Source organism: Onychostoma macrolepis, chromosome 16 (genome assembly GCF_012432095.1).
Source record: "Onychostoma macrolepis isolate SWU-2019 chromosome 16, ASM1243209v1, whole genome shotgun sequence".
NCBI classification, from domain to species: domain Eukaryota; kingdom Metazoa; phylum Chordata; class Actinopteri; order Cypriniformes; family Cyprinidae; genus Onychostoma; species Onychostoma macrolepis.
Genome location: NC_081170.1, coordinates 32,523,983 through 32,547,296, shown reverse-complemented (window position 1 = coordinate 32,547,296; position 23,314 = coordinate 32,523,983). Strand labels below are relative to the sequence as shown.

At 36.8% G+C, this 23,314-nt stretch overlaps 1 protein-coding gene across 3 annotated transcripts in view; it reads left to right on the top strand.

The window, feature by feature from the left end:
* The first annotated feature begins 2,536 nt into the window (after positions 1 to 2,536).
* The window catches only part of grik3 (glutamate ionotropic receptor kainate type subunit 3), a 140,112-nt gene continuing 119,334 nt past the window's right edge, over positions 2,537 to 23,314 (top strand). Inside the window, exon 1 of one of the 3 annotated variants that reach the window (XM_058746121.1) lies at positions 2,537 to 2,850. In XM_058746121.1, the coding sequence (XP_058602104.1) occupies positions 2,751 to 2,850 (100 nt within the window). In that variant the 5' untranslated portion in view covers positions 2,537 to 2,750. Of the gene's footprint in view, positions 2,851 to 17,927; positions 18,246 to 23,314 lie in introns of those variants that run through there. The other 2 variants (XM_058746118.1, XM_058746120.1) reach the window with 2 other exon arrangements.

Below are 23,314 nucleotides of genomic sequence, written 5' to 3'. Positions count from 1 at the left end.
ACAACTATTTGAAAATCTGGAATCTTAGGTTGAAAAAAAAATATATATATTGAGAAAATTGCCTTTAAAGTTGTCCAAATTAAATAATTAGCAACACATATTACAAATAAAAAAATAAGTTTTGATATATTTACAGTAGCAAATTTTAAAAATATCTTCATGGAACATGATCTTTACTTAATATCCTAAAGATTTTTGGCATAAAAAAAAAAAATAATAATAATAATAATGTTGACCCATACAATGCATTGTTGGCTATTGCTACAAATATACCCGTGCTACTTATAACATGTTTTGTGGTCCAGGGTCACATATGTTCAATAAAGAAACAATTATTTTAATAACAGGAAATTTAACAATAATAATAATAAACTTTACACTATTTATAAATAAATTCACAGTGTTTGCATTTTAGAAAGTACATAATAAAAATGGCAAGAACACAGAGGTGTAAAGAGTACCAGAAAATCATACTGGAGTAAAAGTACAGATACCTTACAGTGAAAATGACTCCACTACAAGTTACAAGTCACCAATTCCAAAACAACTTGAGTAAAAGTCTTGGAGTATCTGATTTTAACAGTACTTAAGTATTTTACTTATACTAAATATAGGCTCAAAGATGCACTAGTCAAAGAGACACGCCAGTCAAAAACTGTAATGTTGTGGAAAAGCTGGAGAAAACAGGCAGAAGCAAGGATCTATGTGCAGGCATTTCATGGAAAAACTAGAACAAACAATAAGCCAAAAACCAAAGGGAACAAAGAACTGAATGACAGGCAAATATACAACCATTGCATTCAACAATTCACAAAGAACTAAAGAAACACTAGGGATATATATATATATATATATATATATATATATATATATATATATATTAGGGGTGGCACGGTACATGTTTTCATCCCGAACCGTCACGGTACAGACATCTCGGTTCGGTGCATGCTACGCTGTTTGATAACCGCCAGCAGAAGAACAGCGAAGCCAATGCCATGAGATGCGCACTTGAAAACAAAGCCCACTAGACAGTGACCATGTGCTGATTCTGAACGCATCTCTCATTGACAAAGATAAGATACAAACAGACTACAAACACCAAGGGGAGACAGGAAGTGACATAAAAGTCTAAGACAAGGCACAGAGAACATGTAACGCAAACAAGAAAGAGCTTATTTTTGAGGAGAGCAATCACGTTTATTTTCTAAAACCAAAATAAAACTGAACACCTCAAAATTGCAATAAATAAATACAAATTAAAATTAAACAATAATAATTAAAAAAATTAATTAAAAAGTCAAAGTCTTCTTGCACTGGATGTGCTGGTTTCGGCCTCACTGCCAGCTGCAGTCATATAAAACACGTGTGATTCACAACTACTTGCTAAGGAGCTCACATTCATGTAAAGTAGCCTTGTTCACAAGTTTGGGTGAGTAAGGGCAAAACGCACAAGAAAGATATAGTAGTGCCCTGTAGTTGGCGATATCACATCTTTTGTAGCAGAAATAATGTGCTGCAGAAAAGCTAGGTGCCATGCTAAATGTAATGTGTAACTGCAACACTCATTTCAAATGCAGTGGAGTAAAGAGTACAGATACTCAGTCAAAAATGTAGTGAAGTAGAGAGTAAAAGTTGCTAATATATTTGATACGCAGTAAAACTACAAAGTGTCTGAAAAGATACTCAAGTACAGTAATTATTTACATTTACTCCAATACCTCTGCAAGAATGTCTGAAACCAAAGTACTGAAATTATTTAAAATTCACCCTAAATTCACTTGATTGTGTTATTATGATAAAATACTATTAATATGATTTCCACCTTTTAAAAATCTTAATTAATATCTAATTCAATATATTTTAGATGTTTAAGTTCATTACATTATTACATTTTTTGTAATTAAAAAAAGCTGAATTGAAGAAAAAAAGCTTTTCATTTATTTATTTGTTTGTTTGGTTGTTTGTGTGTCACTCATTTGCTGTAGACAAAAGCAGCACTCCATCATGATCCACGTTACCCATCATGATTTGAGAATGTTCAAAAGAGCATTTTGAGCTTCAATAGAAATCTGACCTTTTATAAAAAGAAGTGCACATGGACAATATCACAAACATGCCTCCACTTTATTAGTGTCGTAGAAACAGTGCAAAATCTGAATGATTTCATCTTAAATTCACATTTCAAAATCCTAAAATGTTTTATATTGAAGTTTAAATTAAAATAATCACTGATCTGACACTTTTGGACCCTGCTGTATAGGCTATACAAGATATGCAGATTTGTTTCTGCACATCACAGTGACCCTGCATATGCCTGGCGGATTGTATCGCCATTGCATGTCTAATAACGCGCAATATGCGAACCGCGCAACGCGGACGGCGTAACGTGAAGCGTTAGTCCCCATCCACACTGACGCGGGACTCCAGCCCGGTTGTTGCGGCATCAGCGGTAGGAGGAGATACAGAGGGGATACAGGGACTCCTGCAGGCTGATTTCAGCAGCTCAGCACTCGCAGGTGGAGACGCGCACCGATCCGGAGCTTCGTCTGACAGCCGAGCGCGCGCACTCACTCACTCACTCGCCCAAATTAATAAATAAAATAATTAATACAGCGAGCTCGTGTTCAAACCAACTACAATGAGAGCAAATCTGTCGCAGTCAGTCCAATCCTCATATGACTTCCAGCCATTTAAAATTTGATGAGCAGTTTTTGGAGAGCTCCTTGGATTGATCCCAGTGTTTTCCAGTCATGAAGAACAGGAGGGAATATGTGGAATACTGGAGCGCGATTATAGTGTCTCTCTTCTGGATTCACAGCTCTGTCGGGATGCCCCATGTCATACGGATAGGTAAGAGAGTGCGTAATGGACACCGACTCTTTAACTGAACAAACGAATGTTTTTAGTGAGTGTTGAAAGTGCGTGTGCTGTTCGTTTGGGTCCAACTGCTGTTAGTTTACATTTTGCATTTAATAACTCTGTGGAAAATGAGAATAAATGTCTTGCACGGAGCTGTTTGAGCGCTGGAAATTTAGTTGCGCGTCCATCGGCAAGCCGTGCGTCTTAGGGACAGATGGTGCTGCATCGATTTCGTGATCTCACAAACATTTGGAGCCTCTAAGAGAACCTTTTTAACTGTTAAAATTGCAGCACGTTAGAAATGAGAGACCTTTGGAAAGAACGCTGGAATTGCGGTGTTTCTTGTAAAATCCGCCTGAAACATAAGTTCACGGTCTTAACAGGTGATCTAGGAAACGTTGCGCCGAAGTTTGCCTGGAAACCTCACCTTTACGCACCGTGTAGCCAGACTGAAGGTTCTCGGTCGGTCAAAAACAGTGCACTCATGCAATCTGACAAAGAAAGATTTTTCTCAGTCTGAGAAGCTGAAATATGTGTGCCGCGTGGAGACAGGAGCCCAATAAAGATCAATACAGTTTTGTCTGAAGGCAGATCACTTTTGACAAGTGGTTCGATGCCATGCAGAAAAATGGCTCTAAATGTCATTATGAGACATTAACATGTCCGAGCACAGCCTTCAAGTTCCCCAACAAAAAAGAGATCTATGCCGTTAAAACAGAACATAATTGAAGCATTATACTTAGCTGCTCCATTTATACTTACACAGTTTGACTTTTGTTTGATATAGTTGCATTTGTATTTAATTCCATTTTACTATGGCACTAAATGTATTATTATTATTATTATTTTCCTTCAACTACATTTAGTCTGAAAGATTTACTTTGATGTCAACCTCCGTTTTCAGCCTTTTTATTGTTTTAAATAACACACTGTTATTAGGGCACATTCTTTTGTACAGTATGTTCTGGTTCTCCCCCACTACGGATGTGATTGATGACTGTGGCTATGACTTCAATGACATTGTGCTTGAGATTTGTGATTTTTGACAGCTCAGATCTGTTTTTTTTTTGTTTGTTTTTTGTGGCAGTGTAAACGCAAATGTTTTCTCAACAGCTGCTTTAATATTTCCACTGCACATTTGAAAGGAAACAAATATGACAGATCCCTGCAAAATCTGCTTTTAAAAATGTAATAATATCTCTTTAACAGACACGATGCAATTAAAATATAGTGTCCTTTTTGATCAGTGTGCAGTGGATACTTCTAAAGTACCCCGTAAATGTGATTTTCAAAATGCATGACTTTGTGGGAGTGCATATACTGTATAAGTATCGCCTGTGCTTTTTTCTCGCACAAAATTTGCGCAGCGAAATAACTAAAGTCTGCACGTATGATGCTATGTGTACAGGCATTCGGTGGTACCACCAGAGGGCTTACTGTTCCCCCGCGGGCCTGCATGAGGTTTTGTTTGCCACATCGCAAGCATCATAGCACGGAAATTCATTAGAGAGGCTTGTGTCCAAAGAGAGCAGGCAGGTTGCAGGGGGAGGCTGTATGCGCGTCCGCTCACCGTGTGCTAGCTTAAGTGTTACACCATCAACACGGCTTGTGTAATGGTGGGCATCCACAGTAGACATGCCTCCATTGATTTCACTGTTTTTACAATGCACTTCTCAGAGGCCAGATGGTCGATCAAACTCACTCCACAAGACTGTAAATGTCGAGGGGAAGAGCGTTTCTGCTGTGCCTGTGTGTTATTAGCTGTCTTGCCCTCCTGCTATGAAACTAAAATGGGAAACACTTTGAAAAGGACAATGCAGTAGCTCATTACAGTATTACGACGTTTGTTGTGGCAGAGCTGTAGGATTTTGCAGAATCAAAGTATTTAGATCTGTGTTGTTTGGAACCGATTGAGCGCTCGGCATGGATTGTTTGGCATGACAGAAACTGTGATCCGGTTGATACGGTACTGAGAGGCCTGGAGTAGCTGAGCAATATATAATGCATCACGGTGCAGGGGAAGAATCGCAAGCCGGACGATATACGACCGTGCATTTTCACATATGCGCTGAAACGACCTCAGTAGGGTCACGTGTTTTTGTGCTTTACCAAACTGTGTGTCACATGACAGTCGTCCAATCCCTGCAGATCCAAAAACAGCCTTTGAGGTCAAACTCAATGGGTTTTCAATACCCAGCTTGACTTTTCAGTCTAGTTTGGATTCGCCGCTGTCACTCAAACCTTTCAATATCGTTCAGGGCAGCTGCAGCCTATCAGAATCCACTCCAGTTTTGGCACGAATGGCTCTGGACCACATCCAAATGTCACTGCAGAGTAGTGCATGTGTCTTGGAAAATGATGACAAACTCTCAAGAGGTTTGTTTTTTGTAATCCTAATTTTAAGGAATTTATCTTGCGCAGTTTGACCTTTAGAAAGAGCCAATTGAATGTGATTTAAAAAATTAAATTAAATATAAAAAACCTAAAAAAAACCCTTGGTACACATTTACACACACGGCTTCATAAATTCAGTATCTTTTGGACTTTTTTTTTTTTTTTTTTTAAGATAAGCTTGTGCATTTAGGCTGTCTCGGTTGTTGTTCAAGAATACGATTAATGGAATAAATTTAATGCCTTTAAATGAGAGAATCAGCGCCAGAGAAAGATTTATTGAAAAATCAATCACTTTATCTACCTAAGAGTTACAGTGCTTCATTATGAACAGTTAATCAATCTCTCACAGTTTTATGTCTTTTTTTTTTTTTTTTGCGTTCCTTCTAAAGAGATATTTTCACATATACTTATATAAAATGACAATAAACATTATCATACTAATTTCATCTAATAATACTATTAATAATGTAATCTTTATGTAGTCATTTTATTAGTATTTTATATAATGACTGAATCATTCTAACATTCTAACATCTGACTTTTTAAACATCTTACGTAAAAAGTCAGTTAATTTAGCTGTTGACCACATGAAGTGCAGCTTTAGGTTGCCTGATTTTTTTGGTCCACGGCACACTTGAATTTGGAAAAGACTAAAAGCCTTTTTTTTTTCTTTCTTCTTCAAATGGCTGCTTCATACTCTAGAGACTCTTCATTTAAAACACAAATTAGCTGCAAATCCACATCACATGTAGCAGCAGAAAAAGCCTTCTTCATGGTATAGTGTATTTGACAAATATAATGATGCTTCATATAACAGTATCTCAGCACTTTGGATCTTTTACAGCAATTAAAATGCTCTGCACATTAAAAGCACATGATAGTTAGAAACATGTTTCAAGTGGGTGACTGAATTTCCGCATGACAAAGGAGCTCAGGAAGTGGAGATAAATTCCTAAAGAAGCTGACAATAAGAATTGCGCCATCAGTTGCACAGTGAAAAATGAATTTTTAATTTTTGTGCAAATTTAATCTATAAACTGCCATGGGCGAGCTTAGGCAGAATTCTTCTGGCAGAGACTAGAGGTTAATGCGTCTGTGCTGTGTGTGTGTGAAGTGCAAGACACTGCACGGAAGGGTTCGAGCACAGTGCACAAGTTCTTTGATGTCCGCTGTTGTCTACTGTAGCGGAGATGTGGGGAGACAGCAGCGTCTCACACAAACAAGACACACACACACACACACACACACACACACGCACGTACATACAGAAATGCATGTGGTTCGTACGCATGCACACAGCTGTGATTTCACTGAAGCTGTTGTACACTCGCTTTCATTTACAGAGTCAGCACACTTATGGCCTGCCGATTAGCTTCAGTGCCGTTAATGAGAGCGAGCAGATGTCGGTTTTGTTCGCATGAAACCCTGAATCAAATGCTCCGTGCTCTCTTCTCTCAAATCAGTGTCACTCTGTTATTCTGAAGCTGAGATCTACTTAAAGACCGACTGCACACACACACACACACGTTCAGGTTTTTGCATAAATGCAGTATGTACACTCACACACACAAAATAAACAAATGAAAAGAAAACCAAATGGTGCATAGTGACACACATCATGTGGCATGATTTGATTACATACTAATGCAGCAGAAAATATCTGTTACACGAGTTTGAAGCTTAATCTGAAAATCTATACATTAGGTAGAGTATAATTATGAGAACTTGAGGTTTCGGAGAGGGTATGACTTTGACACACCCGAAGAATTGATAATCAAGCATTTTGATTTGAAAAGACATGGCTTGGTCCTTAGGCACTTATAAGCATGGATGACTGTTTTATCACAGCTTTAAGAATCGAAATAGACCCATTTTACTTTCCTAATACACATTCCTGTCTTTATTACTCTTTAAGTGTGTTTGTGATTGAAATGACTTTCCTTTTCACTATCAGCTAGTTTATACAGGCTCTTGGTTAAAGCTGAAATAGGCAAATTGTTATTGTTTTATATTAATGTTTTAGGTAATTTAAAATATTGGCAATAGGGTAAGGTGAAGTGTGTAATATGTGCACTATAGTACCAGCATGGACAAATGGAATTGGACTCAACAGGTTTTGCATTTTCAAATAGATTTCTTAAAAACAGATTTGCCTCATCTGCAAATGGTTGGACAAGTCTCACACCAAACTCACACCATTTGTTGAGTCAGTGTTTCTGTCAGCTTACAAATGACTTACTTATTGTTGCCTCTGCTTATTAAAGTTGTGGAATAAAAATTCTATTTATTTTCTAAATGCATGCTATTGATCTTATTGTGAATGTTTTATTTTTTGAGAGAAAGAGATAGATTTTTGTCTCTTTTCCCAGCTAAACAAAGAGACAGATTTAAGAAAGCAATTTGTAGGATGAAAAAAAATAAATAAATACTGACACATATTTTTATTTATTTATTGAGACCCAATGAGGTGTAAGTTTCGGCAACTAATGTCAGACAGGGTAAGTTTTTTTTTTGGAAGTCTGTCTGAAAACAGTCATTATTTTATAATGCAGAAGATACACACTTCACATTTATCTTAGATGGTCCTGAGAAACATCACTAGATCTAAAGAAAAGATCTCAAATGGCACACAGATGTGTCAACACATCAAAGTCTGCAATAACTGAGAATTGTATATCAAGATGTTTTTTCAAATGGGTCCTGACTAAGCGTCAATATATGACGAGTTGGGAGTGAGACCGTGTTGAGTGGATCGAACTACCACCCTACTTTTTTTCTTTTCGGTAATGCATTTCATTCAAATGGCCATAACAATATGGAAAAATATTGGTTGCTATTTCCATTACATCACAACTTTAAGCTGGGGTAGTTGGAGAAAGCATTTAACAAAAAAAAACTACACACATCATTTGTAAATCAGTATTTTAATTAGGCAATATCGCTGTAAGCCAGAGTGCTATTGTTCAGGGCCGCAGGTAATAACAGCCATACTGATAGTCAAAACAGCATGGTGGTGAGTGTGATATTTTTTATACAACAGATCAATAAACAAGGAGTGACTCACTGTGCAAACATTCTTTTTCCGGCCAATTAAAATACTTCCAAAGAATAAAGCTTCAAGCTTTTTGTGTCACCAACAGTGTTGGGGAAAACACATTACAAGTAACATGAGTTACGTAATCTGATTACTTTTTTGAAAGTAAAGTAGTAAAATAACACATTACTTTTTAATTTAGAAGGAAATATCTGAGTTACTTTTTTAAATAAGTAGCGCCAGTTACTTTTTTTTCCATGTCTTGACTGACAGCTCTCGTGTTGCCATGTTGAGAGAAATCGGGAGTAAGTGCAGAGGCGTTGTGTGCGCTGTGTGAACATGATGTTACTGTAGATCTAGACTAAATATGAACATGTATTAACTCATCTCTGCACAAAAAAAAACAAAACAGATTCAGTATTACTCAAAATGAATAAAAACAGCCAAATGCAAACTCAGAATATTATACAAACCTGCAATAATTAAATATGTTAAATAAGACAAATATTATTTATGTATTTAATCCCATTTTATTAACCAATGTCTGCTATTGACCTTCGATGTTTCAAATATAACCATACTAAGCAAAAATGACACATATGTGTTTAATTTTTGTTATTGCTGAATAGTGTTGAACAGTTTTCTCCTGCATCATATTCTTCATGCAATTTGTTTGAGCTGCGCCCTCTACTGTACAGACATTAATTTACATTTCCTTCAGCCTGAGGCGTATTCATTTTACTTATGATGTGAAAGGGCTTTTACATTTGTAAAATAACTTTTTATATTAAAAACAACAACAACAACAACAAAACAAAACAAGAAAGCCCAGCCTAGATAAAAAAAAAAAAAAAAAAGTAACTCAAAAGTATATGTAATGCATTAATTTCCATAAAAAGTAACTTAGTAACGTAATTAGTTACTTCTTTAGGGAGTAACTCAATATTGTGATGCATTACTTTTAAAAGTGACTTTCCCCAACACTGGTCACCAAGCCACATACTCAGACGTGGTCTGGGACAGCTCCGCTTCTTCCTCAAAGTGTTTATTTGAAACATTCTGCTCCAGCTTTTCTGTTTTCTTCACTAGTGTGGAATCACAGAGCAAAAGACAACAGAAACTTTAAAAAATCCCGCACCTCTCTCCAGGCAGATCTATTTCCCACTCCACATGAATTCAGACTAGCGGAGTGATACAAAGAGTAAAGCGTCCCCATGCCGGTCTACTCTTGGAACGTCACTTGGCCAATCAAATGCCGGCTTTAAGTTCCACATGCAAACTTGCTTTGTTCTTTCCATAGTCGCCTAACAAGATGGTCAGCAGGAAATAGAGATAACATTACAATGATGGCACAACAGTGAACTAATTCACTGACACATGAGGTCTTCCCTTTCACCAGGAGCCCTCTACTGTTCTCAGAACAGATGGTGTTTTCATATCACACTACAAAGTGTGCGCTCCACAGCACTAGGTCTTTCGGGAACATATGTTCTTTATAATAAATAATAAGCTGACTAATCTTACACCGATGCAAGCGTACATCTCCTTGGAGAGGAAAGGGTGGGCTAGAATCAAATAATACGCCGGTAGTCTATGATCTCATCAACATAAATGGTGGGCTGTTGTCCCTGGATGTGTGTGACCTTCCGAATATGACAGCTCTCGGAAAAATACATAGCTTGTCAATGTAGTTGTTTTCTCTGTCTCGCTCTTTCAATCTCACTCTTTCTGTCCGTTACTCTGTTTTTGTTGTGGGAGGTGCTACACCAGCAGACAGAATCAAATTTCATGTCCACCCATTTGTCTTTATTACGAGCCCCTGTCTAACGCATCCGATTCCCACTCACTCCCGTCAGCCGGCCCCTGCTGGGAAAGTCAAACAGAATTAAACCGTCCAAACGGAGAAAACCCGGTCATGTTTCCCTGTGTGAACGCAGGTCACAGCGGCAGGCGAAATATACAAAGGCGAAGACACGACGAGATGCCGTTGCACCGTTTCTCGGTCATGCGAGCGACCAGACAAGCGCTCACGTGCCGACTAAATATCTGCTGTGACTCGGCCTTTGAGAAGCAGTGAAAGGAGAAAGCAAGCTTGGGAGACTCTTATTTGGTTTGTTAATTAGCTCAAACCTTTTGATCCCAATTTAAAAACCTGCCACGTTGCAGCGCTCGCCTCTTTTGTGCATTGCCTGGAGCAAAATAAAACGGAGCCCATTTCCCCCCTTTGCTTTTCAAATAGTGTGGCATTCAAGTCCTCCCCCTTCACATACTCCCTCCTGTTTGATGCGAGCTGCCTTATCCGTCTGCCGACATGCCAGGTGCCCTCAGAAACACGCGTTAGAGTATGGATCACCCGTTTCTGCAATAATACAGCGGCAGTCCGTTTCCTTCGGCTTCACTGAGCATTGATGACATTAAGCTATATTGATTTAAATGTATATTCTGTGAAGAGGTAGGATAGCCAGTAGGTTAGAAGGAAATTCACTAAAGAGATTCCTTTATTATTCTTTTTTATTATTCTTTAGCTTAAATTCCTGAAGGTTAAGTGTGCAATTTATTTGATGTGTGAAATATCTGATGCACTAAAAAATAGTCAGTTGGTTTAACTTAATAAAATTGTGATACACATTTCTCATCAGTTTGAAAATAAACTTCACAAAAGAGATTATTTTATTATCTCAATTGGTTCTACTAGATAATACGATTAAATTGAGTGCAAATTGAGATGTTTGCTTAAATTTCTGTAGGTTAAGTGTGCAATTTTTTTGGTGTGAGAAATATGCAATGCACTAAAAATAGTTGATTTGTCTAACTTAATAAAATTACGGAACACATTTCCCACAGGGTTGGAATAAATATTCACAAAAGAGAATATTTTATTATCTCAGTTGGTTCTACTTGGCCATGAGATTGATTGATTGATTGATTGATTGATTTTAAATTTGTTAAATATTTGATGTACTGAGAAAAAAAGTTAATAATAGTGACTTTTAGTAAATTAGTAAAAATAGTAAATTATGACACACACACACACACACACGCACTAGACTTCTACATAGACTTATATATTTTTTATAGTGACCAAACAATATTTTTTATCCATTACCCAACCCTAATCCTAAACCTACCCCTTACAGAAAACCTGTTTGCATTATTACACTTTCAGACAAGCATAATTTACTATATATATATATATATATATATATTATTTTTATTTTATTTTTTTTCCTCATGGCCGGTCCCCACAATTTTCAGGCTTTACTATCCTTGTGGGGACATTTTGTCACCACAATGTAGCATAAACAAGTACACACACATACATACACACACACACACTTAATGTCAACATTTACTGTGCTCCCTTGATCCAGTCACACACAAAGAATGCTGGGAAATAGAAATTTTATGTCCAATTGAAGGTAATGCCAACAAAAATTATTCATGCAGTCCCAGCAAAAAAGGGTTAACTTCCACTTTACAAACTTAAGTGGATTAAACATTATGAAATTACGTGACAAAATGTTCCAATATTGAACTGGTTTAGCTTAAGCTTAAATAAACTGAACTAACAGCATTTATTTATTTATTTTTTCTTTTCTTTTCTTTTTTTTTTTTGAGAGAGAGTGAGAGAAGGAGAGAGATTTTTGTCTCTTTTCCCAGCTAAACAAAGAGACAGATTTAAGAAAGCAATTTGTAGGATGGAAAAAAAAAAAATACTGACACATATTTCTATTTATTTATTTAGACCCAGTGAGATGTAAGTTTGGGCAACTAATGTCAGACAGGGAAAGTATTTTTTTGGAAGTCTGTCTGAAAACAGTCATTATTTTATAATGCAGAAGATACACACTTCACATTTTATCTTAGATGGTCCTGAGAAACATCACTAGATCTAAAGAAAAGATCTCAAATGGCACACAGATGTGTCAACACATCAAAGTCTGCAATAACTGAGAATTGTATATCAAGATGTTTTTTCAAATGACTTTTTCTTTTTTTTCTTTTGCCAAGACCAAATTATTTGAGCTATGCTATCCACACTTTGTAGCTCTGTGTCTTGCTTTATGTAAAATTTCATGTATCATGTAAATGAGTCATGTATCAATTTTGCAGAAGCATTTGAGACAAACTTGAGGTATGAAAGAGCATCAGAATAACATTTTCCCATTGGGAGCTCTAGCCTTCAAAGTCTCAACATGGCTAGAAATGCAGGACTGGCTCAAGTAACACAATCTCATAACAAAAGGGAGCAGTTTTTTAGTTCACCTTATTTTGTCGAATAACAATACACAAATTAAAACTTGGCAAAAATATCCACTCGTGAGTTTCATGGGAGGAATTCTGACATATTCCTGATAGTCAGTCTGAAGTACCTGGAAATTGACACGGTGTGTTATTTATCCTAATATGCTCCTGTTACAACCGCTAACCCGTGATCTACAGGCAAGACATGAGTTATTGTGATCATCAGTCCATTGGCACTCAAAGAGGTCTGTGGAGGTCAACCAGAGCTTAGCTGAATGAGAGCTGCCTTTGAATTTCTATTGAGCGACAGCTCTTTTCTCCCACATCTCTTTTGTCCTTTTGAGAATCCACAAGTGCTGTGGAACGTTTCCGGTTGTGAAGGCATGCAATTAACAGAGAATATAACTATTGTGTTTCAGCATTTCTGCAATAAAAAAGGACTTTGCATCAGATTTGTTCCATTCCCAATAAGATACTTATTTTATTGAGAAATTCTACATAGGAAGTTGGACTAAAACTTTCAGAAATGAAATGCAGTTAGACAATTCTAGGTTTGTTTGAACAACCACAAACAAAATGCCCATTTTAAAAGCTATCCAGTAAAGAGTAACAAGGCTTTTTATGGATCCATCCAATTTTTCTCTGTATACTTCTCTGTGCATTTGTAGCAGGAGAGGTTGGAGTAGGAGCAGAGAGTGTTGACCTCGGATATAGCGGTTGTGAAGGTCAAGAGACCCACATGTCCCAGAACTTCTCAAATGGATGCTCCAAACAGCACTTTCGAAGTGAAAAGGTGGAATATTATATAAGTTATATGATGTTGCTGGAAAAGAAGAGACTTAAACAATTCAAAGTTTTGTAGTGTTCACTGGTGAGAATATGCAACAGTGCTGGACGTTATTGGTTGTTGTTTGCTTAAGAACAATAACCAATCACAAGAATCTCGCTTTCTATCGTCATTCATTGTGCAACTTAGGCAGTTTTTATGTTCTTGCCTGCAGGAAATAAATAATAAAGAGCAGATTAAAAGATCACCAGCACTGTAGAGATTCAATAAAAAAACAATTCCCTGCATGGAAACGGACTGTGCTGAACAATAAGTTTGAAAACAGAATGATGGTGAAACTGAATAATTAGCTGAATTAATTACCACTCCGTTCATTGATCGACATCAGACGTGAACTTGAGATCATGAAATTTGCATGAATAGACACAGTTGGTAATCAATGGGTATTATTTAGCATTAAAAAGCAAGATAAATACATATTCATTCTTCTCCAGATCCTGCGGCAAAACTATTTTGTGATGAGACAATTGCTGTAAATTTGACATGCATTGTTGTGGTTATCACAACACTTTGGAATTGAGTTTTGTAGGGTAACATTTAAGACTGCTGATGCACCTCATGAAAACGGTAGACTGAAATTATTTATTGCTCTGAGAGATACAATATTTTAATCTCGGCATGTCTATACAATGTGCACTAGCTTGCAAGCCACTAACATAAAGTCATTACTGAACCGTAAGCCAACAGCTAGTATGGGAAATGTCAGGGGTAGTGTAGAGTCATTCAGGCAGGAGATGAGAGCAGCAAGGTGAACTCTGATCTGGGGAGCTAAAAGATTACCAATAAACACAAGAAAACAAGGGCTTTTGCTGCCGCCCTTGACAATAATGTGACGTCTGGACTTTGAAAGGTAGTGCATACAGATTGGACCACTATAAAGCTCAGAAACAGCAATGTTTTGAAATGCCTAAATTGATTTGGTTTTAAATGTCATGGACAGTCAAATGATTCAGAAAACAGGCTTTCTACTGAAAGCCGCACACAAGCACCTCTATAATGTAAACAAGCACAGCTCAATATTGTTGTAAATATGACGTTTATCATAATTCTGATTTGTCTTTGTTGGAGCTGGTGCCTTGGGTGTTTTAAAACGCAGACCAGTGTACATGTCTGCATTTGTGCACTTGTCTGTAGTCGTAAAAGTCATTATCCACACATGAACACGTTAAAGTTTCAGTGATAAATCATCGGTTGTGTTTGACATTAGTTCACTCCAGGTTGTGGGTCTTAAAAAGGATGAATGAAACCCTGTGATTGAACAACATGAAATGAAGCAGTGATTGAAAAGAAAGAGGCACGTCTAGGCCAGGGGACAATCAGTGGGTCTTTGTGCCGTTTTCCCAGCCGGTAATGACATCTGGAACGCCTCGTGCATAGAAATAGGCATTAGCGCTCGGGCAGAATCCGGTGTGGCTGCAACTCTACAAAGATGACAGAATCCACACAGCGAACGTCTGCAGGATGGGGCCTATTAGAGACCGAGATCTGTTTGAGCTGCTGACAGACTTGAAAAGAAAGACTTGAGAAGATATTACCTCCAATTATGGGGCTTCCTGACCAGTGTGATCGAGTGGAACTGGGAAGGCTGAGCCCTTTCATACTCTCGACACGTCAACTCCTTTTTCAGAGGCCTTACGATGATATAGAGTGGCTTTCTTTCCTCATTCCTTCATCCCTCAATCTCCACGTCCTCGTTCTCAGCCCTCTCATCTCCTTTTCCTTAAAGATCAGCGATGCAGGGCTGAGCATTTCAAAGTCCTGAGAAAAACACCCCCCGTTCTCTGAAACGGAAAGTGTTTTTGTGGGGGACTCAACTGCGAAGTAGACCTCATCCTGTCAAATTGCAAATTTAATCCTATCCAGCATGTGCAAATGGTTGTAATCCCCACCGGGACACAATGGTCTGTTCACTTCTCATCCAACCCCTGCCTCATCTGGCTGGATTATAATGTCTCTATTTGAGTAATGATTGCCAATTACACATCTTTATATAATGGCCCTAATGCCATTTGGGTCTGCGCTATCCTATCCAGAGTTTAACAGAACAGACTCAAGTGCATTTTTAAGGATTTTATTAGCAGATAAAAATGAGAATGATTATCACCCCCTCAACCAACCAATTAATTAATAGTTAGACCAAACTTCAAACCAGTCAATCAATCCCAGTTTATCTGGTCTGAGATGTAAGAGCTTCAGTCAGTCAACCAATCAGTCAGTCAGTAAGTTAATCAATCAAGCGATCAATCAATCAATCAATCAAAACACAAACTAATGTAACAACCAGTCAGCCAATCCTAGTATCTACAATCTGTGACACTAGTGCTTCAATCAATCATTCTCACTAACCACCCAAACTACTATACCAAACTCTCACCAACCACCTAAACTACTATACCAAACAGTCAACCAATCCCATTATCTGTAGTCTGACAACAGTGCTTAAATGAATTATTCATCAATCAATCAATCAATCAATCAATCAATCAATCAATCAATAAAACAATCCATCCATCGATCTATCCATCCATCCATCCATCAATCAGTGAATCAATCAAACTACTGTACCAACCAGTCAGTCAATCCCATATTTCTAGTCTGTGACATCAGTGCTTCAATCAATCAATCAATCAATCAATCATTCAAACACCCAACCATCCAACAAGGCAGATAATCAACCAGTTAGCTACTCAACTCACCAACCACCCAAACTACTGTACCATCCAGTCAGTCAATCCCAGTGTCTCTGTTCTGTGACATCAGTTCCTGACTCTGTCATGCTGAAAGTACCTTTTCTGTGATTTTCCAGTAATCTGAGTGACTTGATTTGTCTCAGCTAGAGGGAATAAACGCTGATTGCCTTCCCCAGGTCTTGATGGCAAGTCAGAGTGTTCTCCCCACAGAAGGAACGCACTCCTCTGGGGACTGATTGGCTTCTTGGCCCTCACAGTGCTGGCTGACATGTTAGCCGCGTAGCACCGGTACACCTGACAAAGTCCTCATGATTGGAAGACTTTCTCTGCCCTGCCGAGCCTGAAGTATATAAATTCTCTTGTGTGAATTTACCCCAGTTCACAAATGTTGCATCCATGTTCGATTATCAAAGGGTGATAAATGTTTCAACCAGCGGACCCCAGACAATATTTGGAAAGATGAAGAGAAGAGTTGGTAACCAAATAACAGGATAGAAATGACCTGTCCTGTGTTCTATGCGCACAGTATTCAGACTGTCAGCCTTTTGCTTTGGTTGCTTGTTTTGGAGTACAACTTTCATTGCATTGTAATTTTTAATTTTTTAATTTTTTTTTGTAGCAAACCAAGAAAATGTCCAAGAAAATTGGTTGTACCATTTTCGCACACTGTATTTCACTGCAAAACCTACCTGCAATCCAGTTTAACCAGGTGCTAAATGTGTTAATTATGTAAATTAGACTCATTATATATTGTGCCTTATTCACAAATCTCAGAGCAAGTTTTCTGCCACAAATACAATTTGCTTTAACAGAATGCAAGCAGTAAACTGAATTTTATTTTAAAAAAATAAGTTTGTCTACAATTTCTATTGATCATGGCAGCACTCATTTATTAAATTGTGGAGAAGAGCGTTTTAGGAATATATCCAGATGTAGATGAGTGCACTTCAAGAGTCAATTCAGCTTGGATTGCAGTTGTGGAGTGATGCTGTAGTCCAATAAGTGTTTTATTATTGCACTTTGGTGATTTGAATGTTGTTTCAGAAATTTGTTCAAAATTATTCATTTTTCTCTATTTCCATTGCAATTCTATTATTCACCAGTAGTAGGCTGCATTGTGCAATTGTAATGTCAAAGTCTTGCATGAATTTCAAAAGTAAGACTTGTTGTATACAGATTACCTGCTGAAATGTGTAGAGATTGCAGCTGTATATTTTGCTGCTAAGGTGGTGAAATATGTTTAAAATATAGTTTTGTATGAACATATCTGGATTTCAAATGAGCATTTTCACATGGATCCGAAGCATGCCACCAATGGTTTCTATGATCAACTTTGGCTTGCAATGCTTTTTGGTAACACAGCCCTGGCTGTTTTCATATAACTAAATTTTCACACAAATAATAAATTATAAATGGCTGCCCACTGCTCCGGGCGTGTGTTCACAGTGTGTGTGTGTTCACTGCTGTGTGTGTGCACGTTGGATGGGTTAAATGCAGAGCACAAATTCCGAGTATGGGTCACCATACTTGGCCGTATGTCACTTCACTAAAAAAATTAGGACTACAATTTAATATATCTTAAATTAGTGAACATTGCAAGAGAAAAGTGTCATGAGTGTTATTATTGTAATTTTTTCTTTTTTTTTAGCATTAGTTCAAAATTTTAACTCTGCAAAGAGCTCACATGCTGAAAATAGAGCAGCTGTCTAATATATTTTGCAGAAATATAAACAATTAATATGTAACCTCAGTGTGAGCCAAATGTTTTCAGTTTGGGAAGGGCTACAATCAAGCTGCGCGCGCGCGCGGCCGCGCACTTCTTCCACCGCAGCCGCGCAGAGAAATAATGTGCCGCGCACACGCTAAAATGAGTTGGGAAAGCCATTTGATTGTACTCCAGTTAAAACGAAAGAATTGCAATGCTCAGGTAAACCGCTATAGAGCTGGTGCCGCTATAGCGTTAGAACCGGTGAATGTGGTTTACAGGTTTCAAAGAAAGAGAATGATGTGCGCCAAATGAGTCGCTGTAGAAACCGAATACTTCAATGGTTGCGGATGAAAGAGCTCAAATCGAGACTCGACGCAAACACCGTGACATGTGAAATAAACGTCCTCGTGTATTAAAGAAGAGTGGCCTGATTAAGTGCTGGAAATAGCGGATGATGGGCACAGAACGGTAACAAAGACATTTACAGTCACACACAGGTGTATTGTGCAAACTGTACTTCATAGCGATGTTTAGATAACTATATAAGAATTCACGTGTTTTTTTTTTTTTTTATATTTAACTTACAGATCTCAGTTTAAATGCTTCAGTTTGTTTTCTATTCTCTTCTATCAGTTTAAATGCTTAAGTTGTTTTGATATATTATATTATATTATATTATATTATGTTCGGCCTATATTATAAACCTAATAAATAATTGACCTTGTTTTTTAACGGAGTCACTTATGTTCATCAAGGCTGTATTTATTTGATCAAAATACAGAAAAAACCCCAGTAATATTGTGAACTCTTAGGCTATTGCAATTTCTAATATTGGTTTTCTATCTTAATATATTTTCAAATATAGTGTATTCCTGTAAAGCAAAGCTGCATTTTCAGCATCATTACTCCACTCTTCAGTGTCATGATCCTTCAGAAATCATTCTAATATGCTGATTTATAATCAGTGTTGTGCTGCTTAATATTTTTTTGGAATCTTTTTTCTTTGATTCTTTGATTAGGCTAATAAAGAGTTAAAAAGAACAGCATTAATTAAAAATATAAATATTTTCTAACCATATAAGTCTTTGTTATCGCTTTTTATCCATTTAACACATCCTTGCTGAATAAAAGTATTAATAAAAAAAATAAATAAGAAAGAAAAAATTGACTGACTCCAAACTTTTGAATAGTAGTGTATATTGTAACACAAAATTTCTATTTTGTATAAACACTGTTCTTTTTAACTTTTTATTTCTCAAAGAATCCTGAAAAATATCACAGGTCCCAAAAAATATTAAGCAGCACAACTTTTTCCAACATTTATTATAAATTAGCATATTAGAATGATTTCTGAAGGATCACGTGACACTGAAAATTCAGCTTTGCTTCACAGGAATAAATTATATATTAAAGTATATTAAAATAGAATTGCAATAATATTTCACAATATTATTTTGTGAAATAATATTCAGTATTTTTTATCAAATAGATACAGCCTTGATGAGCCTAAGAAACTTCTTTAAAAAAATGTACTGATCCCAAACTTTTGAACGGCAGAAAAAATGTTTTCTCAGATAACCTAAAATATGCATCATTTAGTTACATCAAGGGTCAAATCAAATATAAATAGCACATTAAAGTTAAAAGTTACACACTTTTTTTGTGTGCGTGCTGTACAGGTTTGGTATAAAGAATGTTTTTGCTCAGGTGGTTGAAATGTCCGCCCAATAGAGAAAAGTTTTGCTCAGCAAGAAAAAAAATTAGAGGGAACATTGGCTACAATACAGTACAATCCTAGTAAAGTAAGCGAGATTGCAGATGTCTGCAGCAACAACTTTACACTCAGGAATTACATCATTGTGAATTTCATAAAGGGATAATTCCATATAATTCCAGTGAATGATCAGCGCTCTTGTTTGTGAACTCCCCACAATATCCTTCATTTACAGTGAGCACATCAAACCACTTTACATTGACTTTGAATGAATGCGTACTGTACTTTGTTAGGGTCAGCTGATGAAATCTGAATGTTCTGCTCTGACATCAGCCAGATTTGCACTAATGTCAGAGCAGAGCCTTGTGGGAATGTATGGCTAGAATAGATAAGTGCTAGTTGCTCTCTGGCTTTCAGGTTTTGAGCAGTGACCGACGTGGAAACCAGCTTTTTCTCAACTATCACATGGTCCGTCCACAAAATGGAGGCGCTGTAATGACTTTTTTAGCAAGGCAATTTTAATAGAATATCTCTAATAGCATTCACAATAATTTCATTTGGAGACATGATTGAAAGTTAGAGAATGTGGAAATGAAAGGAAGAAAGCCATTTTCTCTTTTGTTAATCTATATGAAGGACTCAATGTTCTTTCTTTAGTGTATTATTCTTGTGGGAGAGTGTATTCGCGTAAGTTTCATTTCATTGTGATATCTACTTTTGCCTTGAATCTCAGACTATCCATCAGAACATTTAAGACATTAACCAGACAAATAGAGGAACAAGCTCACACCAGACAATGTGGAAAAAAATGGAAATGCATTTCCTCTGTAGGGCGGTAACTGCTAGGGAATACTAAATACAGAACAGCACTCTGAATGTCGTTAACATATCTTGAGGACAAACTCTCAATATTGACTTTAATAATAGCCAGTAGCTGCTGAATGTACGGTTTGCATAGAAGCTAGTTACAGTTTGCTGTTCAAGGTGAACTTCCAATGACCTTTCCATTCCCCACCCATCATAATCTATTTTTTAACCAGTGCTTTTGATGGAGGTCAATATTACTTCACCATATCAATCTACATACAGGGATGTATCTCTTTATGGTACTGCATCTCTGTGTGCTTTAAGTTTGTCATATATTTTGGAAAAATAAAAATGTGAGCAAATCATCAAATGTCATCAAATTAGAAACGAACACCCATGCAATAAAGTTCTGTTTTTTACAGAAGTAGGGGAGACAGGGGCCGGTTGTAACAAATTTAATCCTAAATATGAAAAAGTTATAGAAATATACAGCTGTGATGTGTAATTGTATGTTTCCCTTTTAGTGAATAGAATTTGTGGCACACAATTTTGTGTATTTATGTATTATGCATTTATGTATTGTGCTGTTTTTTTTTCTTCAATTTTGTTTAAAATATGGGTAACACTTTACAATAAGGTGTCATTTGTTAACATTAGTTAATGTATTAACTAACATAAACAAACGATAAACAATGCATTTATTACACTATTTATTAATCTTTGTTAATGTTAGTTAATGAACATACAGTTGTTCATTCTTAGTTCATGTTTACTAATGTTGTTAACTAATGTTAACTAATGAACCTTATTGTAAAGTGTTACCAAAATATGTATTTACTTAAAAAGCTGCAGTCCATAACTTGTTTTGGTTAAAAAGGATCCAAAATCAATATTTGAGCAAGTACATAACCAGCCAGTGTTCAAAACTATCACCTTACTTTAGTCCGATTCTCATCGGTTATTTTATAGTAATGTTTTCTAATTTGAGTGGTATGGGTAGGTTTTCACGGGGAATTCGAGCATGGCACTGCGTCATTACGTCACGTCTGTAAACATAAAGAAGTTGTCCCATGTGAGGATCCTGCAGGTGGTGGTGGCGGTTTATAGCCTTTTTTCACAGCAGCTAGAATAATTAAATGTATAATTTTGATGGCGGATTGTGATCCAGAAAGGATTATGTGTTTATGAAATTCAATTATATTCCAGTTTTAAATGTGGTTCTGATTACAGATAGCCTGGGATTACACATTTGTATTTTAAAGAAAACCAGTTCGAAGGAAGCATAATTTGCTTTTGGGGTTAAAAAAAATGTGTTAATAAGAAATTTCAATGGCATGACAATTAGATTAAACTGTACAGAAATTAAAATCTACATACTAATACACACTATATTCATAGTCACGCAATGCTGATGTTGTTAACATTAATAATTTGAGAATAAAGTATAACAATAATAATAATTTGCACGGTTTGATGTGATATGAGCTAACCTATCTTTAGATTAAATCACCATGGGTGATTTATGGTAATGCTTTTTTCCTCAGTTGGTCAGAACAAACTTGGCAGACTTGTTACTTACTTGTTCAGATGGCAATATACGGTGAAAATTCCTATTTGGATCATATATTCCAAGTGCGGTGACTGACTGCCACATATACTCTTCAAAACATTAGATTAATTCGCGCTGGAGCCGTTCCGATTCACAACCCACGCCAGGAAGATAATTCTGCAAAAAAGCTGCAATTCCAGGTTTTCAAACACAGATGACGACAAAGAGGCAAAACTTACAGACGGCAGCTTTAACATTAAACATGTTTAAAATGAAATGGATGTTTGGGGAAATGGGTTGATGGGAGTTGGTATATATGTATTTTTTTTATTTGTGTGTGTGTGTGTGTAACAACCCACCAAACAGTGCTCTTAGTTATTTTAATTAAGATTAATTTACATGCTTACATGGTTAAGCTGTAGACTTTGAAACAACTGCAGTTTGTACCAGACAATTGTAGGAACATTATATCAAAATTTAAGATAAATTTCATCCTAAATTACACGAGTTGAAGAAAAAAGGTTTTCAACCAACTAATTTTCTCCATCATTTATAATGATCATGTTCTGATTAAAATTAACGTGTTGTATGTTGTCACCATGCACAGCAATGTTTTTTTTAGTAGGTGTTCTTTCTTCATTTATCTTTTAAATGGAAGCATAAGCTTTTGGTTTTGTAGGATAATCTCTACATCTTGTAAAAATGCATAATTTTTTAAGGTTATTGTCTTCCCCTTGATGTGTGCAATTGCATTTCACCGGCTGCCAACTATTATCTAATCTTTTTCTAAATGAAGTGGTGACTGTGGCCGTAGGCAAGTTCGTGTTCAGTTGAAAATGGAGTCCGACTTTTTTTCCCTTTTTTTTTTCTTCCATCGTCCCCAAACTCTCTATGTCTACTCCGTAGCCCTTCGGGTAGAAGCTAGAATTGTGTCTAGCTGGATCTGTGCCCTAATGTTTTTGTCAGCGGCATCTCTTCACACGTTCTCTCTTTCCATTCGAGAGGATGAGATGAGCTCTCTCTTCCTGCAGCCTGTCTCGGGTTCTTCCTCTACAATTATCTAGTTCGTACATTGTTCATGCATTTGCATGCAAGTCGTTTTTTTCTAGTTTTCCTGTCTTGCCCTGTGAAAATTTCCTTCCTATTGTCCCCTCAGAGAAGATTACAATGTGACAATACTGAATTTGTATAATTAAACGTGCTAGTGCGGAGGACTACGTGTCTGTGTTGATGATAGACCTGTGTCGCTGCAAGAGAGGAGAGGGTGAGGAAAATAAATCCCGATTGCTCTCTAAACTGCATTTACATAAGAAGTGGAAGTCAGTTGTAGAAGAATAGTTTGCAGTAGCGTTCCATGTTTGTTCAGTGAAGACCGGGTGAGGACCTTTAAAAATGGATGAATATTCGTGAACAGCATAATAATCGGAGGGACTTCATAAGTGACAGCTGAAAGCGATTTGTCTCATG